The sequence below is a fragment of the Oreochromis niloticus genome, linkage group LG6, assembly GCF_001858045.2.
Source record: "Oreochromis niloticus isolate F11D_XX linkage group LG6, O_niloticus_UMD_NMBU, whole genome shotgun sequence".
Classification (NCBI taxonomy): Eukaryota; Metazoa; Chordata; class Actinopteri; order Cichliformes; family Cichlidae; genus Oreochromis; species Oreochromis niloticus.
The window spans coordinates 9,223,377-9,233,239 of NC_031971.2; the positions used below are offsets into that span (position 1 = coordinate 9,223,377).

General features: G+C 37.9%; 1 protein-coding gene across 2 annotated transcripts; it reads left to right on the forward strand.

Moving 5' to 3' along the window:
* The first annotated feature begins 20 nt into the window (after window positions 1-20).
* LOC102083298 (apolipoprotein L3-like) lies at window positions 21-9,276 on the forward strand. Of its 2 annotated transcripts, XM_005464866.3 has the most exons (12): window positions 254-272; window positions 2,024-2,116; window positions 2,279-2,450; window positions 2,901-3,078; window positions 4,134-4,235; window positions 4,359-4,451; window positions 4,723-4,809; window positions 4,901-4,940; window positions 5,035-5,086; window positions 7,774-7,903; window positions 7,983-8,171; window positions 8,491-9,276. In XM_005464866.3, exons 4-12 carry the CDS (start codon window positions 3,070-3,072, stop codon window positions 8,911-8,913), a joined length of 1,125 nt encoding a protein of 374 aa, XP_005464923.1. In that variant the 5' UTR covers window positions 254-272; window positions 2,024-2,116; window positions 2,279-2,450; window positions 2,901-3,069; the 3' UTR covers window positions 8,914-9,276. The 2 variants fall into 2 exon arrangements, with proteins under 2 accessions (XP_025764131.1, XP_005464923.1); XM_025908346.1 differs by lacking the exons at window positions 2,024-2,116; window positions 2,279-2,450; window positions 2,901-3,078 and having other exon boundaries at window positions 21-272.
* Window positions 9,277-9,863: the final 587 nt, after the last annotated feature.

Sequence of the window (9,863 nt, forward strand, 5' to 3'; positions counted from 1 at the left end):
GGTAAGGGCTATTATGTCAATTCAATGTCCTCACCAAGATGTGAAAACGACTGTGTGTGTCTGTGTGACGTTTTGATGTGACTCTGAAAAACACAATTTTGAAAACACTGGAAAGACCTGAAGACACTTTTTGCCTTTTCTTTCTATGCAAACAAAAATTCCCACTGAGGCTTTTCAGTGTGAAATTTTGTTTATATAGAAAACACCTGTGCCAGTCACTCATTTGTCCCTGTTACCATCTACTGGTGAACATCACCTTACCACTACATCCGGTGAGTTTTTCACTCTGCACAGCGACACAGAATTTTTTAATTAACTAAAATCCAGCTGAGTCAGCCCCCAAAAACCTCGGATCTTTTAAGAATTTGTCCATAAACAGGAGCTTTGCTCTTGAAATGCTGGGGCTAAATCCAGACCTGAAATCTTTGGAATTTTTACTCAATAACAGCACCTGTTTCGTATTATTTACTGTATTAAATAGTAAAATGTAAAATATCAAACATTATATGCTACCTAAAGGTTGGAGTCACAGAATGAAATCATCAATGCAAATTGGGTTTGTTGTTTGCTGCTAAAGTAAAACTTTTGATGAAGCTCTGGTGTTAGAGCTTGTGCCTTTATGGCGCCATAATGTCTCCTTTTAAGCTGTCTCCTTGTTCGTCTTTTGGGTGCTCAGCTCTTCTTCAACTGCTCCTTTCACCAAACTGTTGACTCTTGTTCTCTTCTGCTCTCACTTCCTGTTCTGGTTATAAGAAGAATGCAGTCAGCATGTGTCAGAGAAACTCCCTCCAAATCTATAATTTTTTGATATGATGATTAGATCTTTAACATGTTATTTATCAACTTATTTTATGCACTGAATAAATCAATTATTAAACAACTATCATACTGTAGAAAAGCAAATTATTAATGCTCTAAGCAATTTAAAGCCATAAGAGCTAAATGATCTTGAAAGAAAATACTGAATGCCTGTAGAGTACAGGCCAGTATTTAATGCAGCCACAGATCTACATCAGTCAGCATTCTGCACTTTCCACCTCATGACATCTGTCTTCACAGTCATGTCACTTCCTCTTTTGTTAATCTTTGTTTACTCTTAAATTTTGCAGTATTTAGTTTATTGGGGGGTTTTTTTTCCCTTTACACTGTTCCTTTTAGTTTTATCCTTCCTTTACACCATTTTTGTCTACGTGTTTTAATGCTTATTCATGCTCAATCATCTGGGTAAAGAAATCCGAAAAAGTTGATTCTGTTCATCTGGACGTAGCGTTTTCAGTGAGAGAAATGTTTCATCACTCATCCAAGTGACTTCTTCAGTCTCAGCTGACTGCAGGTTTCCCCAACCTTATAAACAGTACATTTGCATGACTGGCACTAACAATGGGCCATGAGGTCAGTTTTGTGATAATTAATATGCAAATTGTCATGATCATTGGTCAATGGCCATTCACAGAGAGTTGGGGAATGGCTGCAATCACAGCATTGTGAGATGGTAAAAGAGGTACTCTTATGCTATCTTGCTAAGTGGATGGGACAACACAGAAGAGCTAACTGTCTAGGCCAGGACTCTGCAGTCTATTTACACCTACAGGCATGATGAACCATGCTGGACACAGATGAACGCTGGTTTGAGTGGGGAATCAAGGGGGCCATTTATGTAAAAGGGCAAAGACCATCTCTGAAACAAGGAGGGGGCCTAAGGGTGAATCACAATGGGCATGGTTTTTGGTCTGAGTGGTCTTTTTGGTCTTCTTGATGCTCTGTTTGACTTCATGAGGCTGTGTTGAACATCTCTACATGCCTAAATGCTTTGAATTGCTGACTCACGATTTATTAATTTGGTATTTGCATTATTGAGCAGTTGAACAGATGTACCTAAAAAAGTTGGTGCTGAATGTATGTAGTGTGACTTTGCTGGACTATACAGTAGTTGGTGCTATGTTCTCAGGCTGTATATATTTTCTTTGTCTGTTTTCTGATCTGTATGTTTTCACAAGTATTATTTTGCTTTTCTCCATTTCAGCAATTTTTCACATAAATCCATCACATTTAATTTTTCTGTCTGGATCCTTTTTACTCTGCATTATGCCTAGAGTTTTGCTGAAACCTTTGCAAAGTGAGTAAGGTTTTGATAAAAGTAAAAAACAATTTAATGTCCAAGTCTTAAAAAGATGGTGAAAGATTTTTATTCATTAATCACAGAGTTGAAGTGATTGACTGACTGGCACATTTGACAAATGTGAAGAAGGTTTTGATTATTGTCATGTCTTTTGTACAGGTGAGTCTCCGTCATAAAAAGTATTTTGAGAACTGCATGAAGTGCAGTGAGAATAACATTCCTGCTGTGCACATTGTGGCTAATTGATCAAGACAAACTGTAAAGCCAGGGCGTGAGTTACTGTGGAGCCTGGCATGACATTAGGACTCTTCGTTCTCATACCTGAGAAAAGGTTTGCAGTTTTTCTCAGTTGCTTTGGTGCAATTCTCACATCTGTAACCTCTTTCTCAAAACAATGATCATTAGTGGAAAAGAGTGGTGAGATTGATGTTCCAGCTCTGAGAATTCCACAAAGTGACTAAAAAAACAACAAAAAAACTGTGTTACAAATATGAAATTTTGTCTTTCTGGTGCAACTGTATTACAGTGACATAAAAGACAGTTATCCTACTTAACATACTTGAAAAGGCACACATAGAGACCTCTGAATAAGCAGTTGCTAATCAGATTCACCACAACGTATATCCCGGTTTTTGAAAAACTTTAGCAAAAGCAGAAGTTGTCTTTCTGTTCACGCAATAACATTTATGCATTGAATTTAGTTAGAAAAACAAATTTAAGTATTCTTTTAATATATCTTGTGATGAGTGGAAGGTGTTGTTATGCTACAAATATTTTCCAGTCCAATAACAGAAGTGAATGAAAAACGGAGAATGAATACCATAACGTGACGTTTCAGTCACCGTCATGCCTAACCTGTTTGGACTGTGCGATTAGCATTCATTTAGTGGAGCAGCCAGCCAAAGTGCAGCATCCTGTAGTGACACAAAGACAAGAGACAACGTTACACAATGCCACCGGTAAGAAATTTAAATGGAATTTTAATGAAGTTTAGATGACTCAGAACAAACTTTTACTCAAACTTCCATGCATATTGTTTTGGTCAAAATATCCTACCTATCTGGAATTTGTTTCAAAATATTATTTGCCAGAATCATAAAAAAAATTTTTTTAAATCAGATTTTGTCAGTTAATTTGGTCATTTTGCACTGAAGAATGCTCTGTCCAGCTCTCAATATCCACTAACCTCACAGTAAACTGTTATCTTTAGAACTGCTTTCTAGTACTTTCTATATCACCATGTTGTTGCAAGGCCTTTCAAATGTCATTTTTTGTGCTTGCTTTGTAAACTGCAAACTTTATGCAACTCACCTTGAAATCATAGTCAAGAAAAATGTCTTAAATATGGTGCTTGGATGTGCTTGTTTGTCATTTCTTTTTTTGGTGATTTGTTCTGAAACTTTATTTAGATGTTACATTTACATTACATTGACATACATATAATCATATTTACAAGCATGGCTGAAGATAATTGGAGTTTATAATAAATGAGTTATTACATAATAATAGATCACTGGAATTCCTATTACATACAGCTCCTTTCCATATTTACTGTATGGGTACCATCATTTCCAACATCATATTGTCTTAGAAATGCTTGGATGTTTGAATGCATCTTTAGTGTGTCTTCAGCGTTGTTGCTTTATTTTTGAAAGGCTGACTGATGGAACAATGCCGCTGACAGATAAACTGATAAACGGCCATGATCAAATATTACTCGGAGCAAAAGTGAAACCAGTCAACAATAGGTGTGTTAGCTTCAGAGACATAATCAGCCTTGTTTAGCGGACCTGAGATCTTGAGACAAATTCCTCTGTAAAAATGTATAGATCACTAGATTTGACTCAACGCTGTACTGTGAACATGCACTCATGGTCTCTAACAAAATAGTTTCGGAGGTGGGGGTGGGGCATTGAAACTGTAGATGCATTTTTTGATAAACTTATTCTGTATCACATAACTCTTTTTATAACATAGTGGCACCACCCTCAATTATGTTCCTTCTTTTCTACAGCCAAAGCATCCCCCTCCCCTGCCAAGGAAACAAATCTCCCGTCCAATCAGTTTTGATGAGCCAGAAAAAAGTGCTCCCCTGTCTCCCACGAAATCTGGAGAGGTTTGGGTTCAGTCGCCTATACTCTCAGAAGTTTAAGCAGTGGCTATATATAAACATATATGATTGCATTCTAATGATTTTTAATTAATTGATGGATTTTTTTTCCCTCTATTTTAAACTCAGGATATCTGCTCGAGTCCACCACCAGTGTCACCAAAGACGTGGACTGTTAAAAAGAGTCCAGAAGGAAATGGAGTTTTCAGGGAAAAAATACAGGTACCGATGGTCTATATCTAGTGTGTGGGGTTTTTTCCGCATCTACTGACACAATGAATGCTTTTAATGTGTCACAGAAATGCAGTTTATCTGAAAGTAGTTGAATTGTAGCAGTACAGAGGTCAGACGTGCATTCAAAGAATCTGAAACTGGTGTCTCTGATCAAACTCTCTCTCATGTGAGATAACACATAAAGTATGTGCACTGTTCAAACAGGATTAATATGTTCAAGGTTCATCTAACAAACGTGGATTATTTCTCTTTTTCTAAGATGCTGGATCAGTGTTTTAAGGATAAAGGTGAGCTCCCTCTACTGCCTCCTAAACCCAATCGACTGCAGCTTGATGATGAATCCCTGGTAATTACTTAAAATAAATACAGCATTAAATTGATATTAGGTGATTGTTTTGTCATGTTTTAGCCACTTTAAATCATCTATCTTTAATTAGGATGCTGAGAGTCTGTCAAACTTCTTCGAAGAGTCGACACGTGAGTAAAAAGATCCAGCTTGAAAAGATTTCAATTGAATGTTGTTTTTTGTGGTATCCTGTTGTTGCTGAACTGTAATGTCATTTGCTTCTAGCCTGGAAAACTCTGTCTAATGAGCTCCAACTTGGTAGAGTGCCAGAAAAAGTGTAAGTTTTTCATCCATGCTTTTACATGTGGGAACAATAGCTATAGTTAAAATGACTGTTTGTTGGCACTAAGTTTGTCTTTGGATTAATTTCATCTTCAATTCAATGCAGCTTGATTCAATTCAGTGACAAGCAGACACACCATGCAAATGTGAGGTTCTTCCTCTCTTCAGCCATCATTGTATTTCAGTCTTTAACAAAGGGTGGACAGACCAACAGTACTGTCATGAACCTACTCGTGCACTCCTTTGGCTACAGCACCTCTTTTATACCATACAGCTGGTTGGCTGATTGCACGTGTTTAAGTTCAGGCCTAATTTTAGTTCCCAGCCATTCACATAGCCTTTTTTCTTAAAGAACATCTTTGCATGCTACACTGGCTCTCACTGCCCAAAGCTGAGGAGAAAAGCAGTTTTCAAGGCCACAAAATTTCACAAAACAATTGGAAAAAAGAAAGAAAAAGAAGAAGAAAAAGAACAATGCAAGTGAAAGTGAAGGCATGCAGAGATGCTGGAAGGGGCTCATTCTCTGTGACCTTTTTTTTCATGAACGTTACACAACTAGGGCAGGGCTGGCAACTCCCATATCTCTCATGATAATAATTAAATATGAATGCCTTTTTGTTATCCATTAGTTTCACTTTCTTAATTCAATTAAACAAGTTAAACAGGAATAAGTTCCATAAACATTGAAGGGCACAAAAGAACATTTTATTTGCCTTAGTCACCAAACATTGGTGACTAAGGCAAATAAAACAGTTTTTTTGTGTGTTGTTATTTTATTCTAAATGAGATTCATCAGAATGGTGCGGCTAAGGATGTCGATTCGAGCCGTTAGAAGGAGTCTTTCCTGTAATTTCATTACATGCCTCCTGCTTCAAATGATTAACCACATGCAGATTCACACTGATTTTTTTACACAACAGACAGTCAAATAGAGTCCTGAGTGCTGCTTTCCATTTGGTCCAAATAATTCTGTAGAGAAAAGAACCAAAACAACAGCAGATAGAAAAACTCTTAATAGTCTCAAACACATAAAACTAAGTGACCTGGTTAAGAAAAGATATACTTACAGCAGGCAGTCATGACCAGTGATGGGAATAACGGCGTTACAAGTAAAGGCGTTACTAACTTTACTTTTTTCAGTAACGAGTAATCTAACTAATTACTATTCCTATCGTTACAGCGCCGTTACCGTTTCTAGCAAGAAAATGCGGTGCGGTCGCGTTACTATTTTTCAGTAAACAGACGGTTGAAGCTGTGTTCAGTTTACCGCATCTTATATCAGTTGCACGGAAGTAGCTGGGCGCTACAGCTCTAAGCAGCTGCGCGCTCCCGTGGACAGCAATCACTTTCTGGCAGACGATCACTTTTTGGCACAACACCTGGAGCTAACGGGGCAAAAGAATAACATGAGTGCTGCTGTTTGACTGAGGAAGAATAAAGTAGTTGTGGTAAGCCAATCACATGACCACTTCAAGATGACAAAGCAACAATGTGATATATACCAGTTTTTAAATTGTGCTGATAATTTTACTGGCCGTAAAACCAGAGTCATGATAAACAATATATATGCGTGATTTTTCCTCAATAGTTTCGTCACGTTTACTGTCTAAGGACAGTGCAGCAAGCACACTCTGCTTATGACCAAAAAAGAAAAAAAAAACAGCCCGTTCGTGTTGGTGGTAAAATGCACCATGTCGACCAATCAAAAAACTGATATGACAACATGACATTTGGTTGTTTAGGAAGAGGGGGAAGTTTAAGGAGTGATGACGAGAGAGAGAGAGAAAGACAGCAGAAAAAGAGGGTGTAGTTAATGTGTTGTCTTGTGTAGTTAGTGTGTAGTGTTGTGGATAGTTTGTGTTGTGTGTCAGAACAATGAGGCGACTGCTGAATGAAAACAGGAGCAGTGATACACTGCACCAGGTCTGCTGTCAGACCTGCAGGTATCAGGCTGTGATGTTCTCCTTTACAGTGGACAGAAATAATTTTTTTGGAGTGGCACAAATAATTTGTGTGGCATCTCACTGAATGCAGAACAGCTGATTGTTATGTAAACAGTTTGAAATGATTTTTTTTTAAAGGGGGTGAAAGGTGAATGACTGCAAATAACTTTGTTGTTTGCAAAACTTGTCCATATGATTTTAAAATTGACAATTTATATTTGCATTTAAAGTTATGAAATATGATTCAATAAACATGTTTGTGGTTGTTACAGTAAAAAATATACTTTTCTACTCTACTATTTTATGTTTTTTGTCTGATTTTAGATCAAATTTGTCAATACAGTATGTCAAAATGAAAACATAACTCTAAATTCAGACACGCGAGGTTGTGCTGAAAAGGATGATACTAAACAAGGCAAAGTAAATAGTTTTTAAAGGTAAAATTTCAAAGTAACTTGCCCAACACTGGTCATGACACACGTGCTTCACCAAATAATCTACCACAAACAAAATTAAAGAAGCAGCTCGTGAAGCAAATGAAGACTTACACTGTAAATTAAAGTGCAGTGTTCCAGTTATCCGTAATAAATGCAGTGCTTTTCCTACTTTAGGACAAGTCAGAGAATCACCAAAGTTATTACAGTCTGTTATCTGGGGAGCATGAATAAGTGTGTTTAAAATGCAAATGCTTTTGTCAATATTAAAGGTGAATTAATAAAGTTTTTATAACACATTCTAGGGTCATAGAAGTTAAAGCCGAACATCTGTGTAAAGCGTTCAATTCTTACATCTCGATGACATCTGGGTGTCAAGGCGAGCTACAAGAAAAAATTGACGAGCTTGGCTGCATCGCTGACAACTTAGATAAGGTAAGAAGGTGTGGATATATGTATGGATATATGTATATCTGTGTCCATGGGTTCCCTTTTTAATCATTTTCTTTTTCAGGTTTCAAAGGGGACAAAAATCGCTGGTATCACAGGAGGTGCTACAACTGTAGCAGGAGGTGTGGCAGCAGCTGCTGGGGTGATCCTGTCCCCGTTCACACTGGGAGCCTCGCTGGCACTAACTGCTGTCGGGGTCGGCGTGGCTGCAGCCGGCGGTGTTACTGGTGCATCAGCAGCCATCGCAAATAAGGTGATGGTCTTTAAGGCACCGCCTTAAAACATCTTTGTTCATGGTTTTTGTAGGTTGATAGGTTTTCCTAACTTTTTAAGAGAAAATACATTTTTAAATCTATTCTGGTTCACTTTTGTTTTTGTTCTTTTGTTAATTTGGAGTTCCAGGACTTCAATCTAAAATGCTGAATGTCTTCTTTTACAGTATAAACTCTCCTGAGATCAAAAGCCCTGTTTTTATGTTATCACAATTTTTAAAAAGGGTACTAACTGGAAACTACCCACTCTAGTTATCTGAATTTCTAGTATTGAACTGATTGTGAAGCATGTTTTTCCAGGTGAACTGCAACCAGGACCAGAAGAAAATTGAAAAGATCTTTACTGACTACGAGTCACTCAGTAAGGGCATTCAGGAGAAACTGGTTTATGTCCATGAGGGCATAGAGCAGCTGAGGCAGTATGGTGTCATCATGCTTGAGAGGACCAAGGTGAAGTCAGAGAGGGCCTCCAAGGTGCTGGAGTTCTTTGGTCAAGGAGGGCCATGTGCCAAGGTCTTGGAGGCAAACTCCAAGCCATCTGGGATGATAGAAGGCTTTGCCCTCGGCATGGATATGTACTTCATCAAAGGAAAAGATGGAACCAAGGTGAAGAAGGGCTTTGAGTCAAAGTTGGCAAAGAAACTCCGCTCCTTGGCGGTGGATCTCCAGGAACGACTGGATGAGTTCATCGAAATGAAAGAACTGTTTGAGAAGTATTGTTAGGAGGGTATTTTTCTCCACCTGAATATCTTTTGTTTTGGGGTTGTCTTTTAATGTTAATCTTCAGTTTTTACTAAAGTTTATTGATCGACATATATTTCCTCTTTGGCAACAGGTTCGAAAACAGAACAAAACTTTTAGTACAACTTTAGGAATTGTAACTTCAAGCAGTTTCTTTTAAATGGTTTATGGTTATTAATGCTGTATAAAACTGAGATTGTGTTAACCTCCCTTACTTTAGCCGATTTTTCCTGTTAAGATGATTTCTTAAACTAATCTAATCAGATTTTGTTTCACACCTTAAACTAGGTGTGAAACAAAATGCCATGACATTTTAAAAAATGACTTCTAAATAAACTACTTAAAGACCGATACCATCCACCAGGGGGGAGTGTAATTCTTTTTTCTGTTTTTATTTAATCTGATGCTGAGTACAGTTTTAAAATACATAGACTTTTGTCATTCCTAGCTTGACTTTATATGTCATGAGTGGTTGTTAACTAGAAGCTTAAAATGAAACATTTTAAATGCAACAGCATAGTTAAGGCTCCCTCATAAGATGAATAGTTAAAAATAGCCATGGTGCCAGTCTCAAATCCTTCAGTCACCTATCGGGGGGAAAAATCTCAGTAAGCTTAAAACAACAAAAAAAAAATTAGAAAGAGAAACTGGCTCTGCACAGTGGACTGCAAAGGACTGTCTTAATTTGAGAAACGTGGAACGTTGGATGTATCTGCCAGGGTGCAGGGAGCTTGAGACAAACCACCGACACTGATTGCAGTGTCAATCTCATACGGGCCAATGATGTTGGGTTCCAACTTATGAGAAGGCACCCACAAAGGGATGTCTTTGGCAGCTAGCCATACCTTCAGCTGAGAGAACCTTCAAATGTCGATAATCCTCTAGTACAGAGGTTCCCAAAGTGTGGGGCCCGCCCCCAAGAGTCATTGCAG

What these genes read in the sequence shown, in the direction of transcription:
- LOC102083298 (XM_005464866.3), top strand. An exon ending in CTCCCACGAAATCTGGAGAG is followed by an intron (nt 4,236 to 4,358) that starts GTTTGGGTTCAG and finishes TTTTAAACTCAG; the next exon opens with GATATCTGCTCGAGTCCACC. An exon ending in TCGCTGACAACTTAGATAAG is followed by an intron (nt 7,904 to 7,982) that starts GTAAGAAGGTGT and finishes TTTCTTTTTCAG; the next exon opens with GTTTCAAAGGGGACAAAAAT.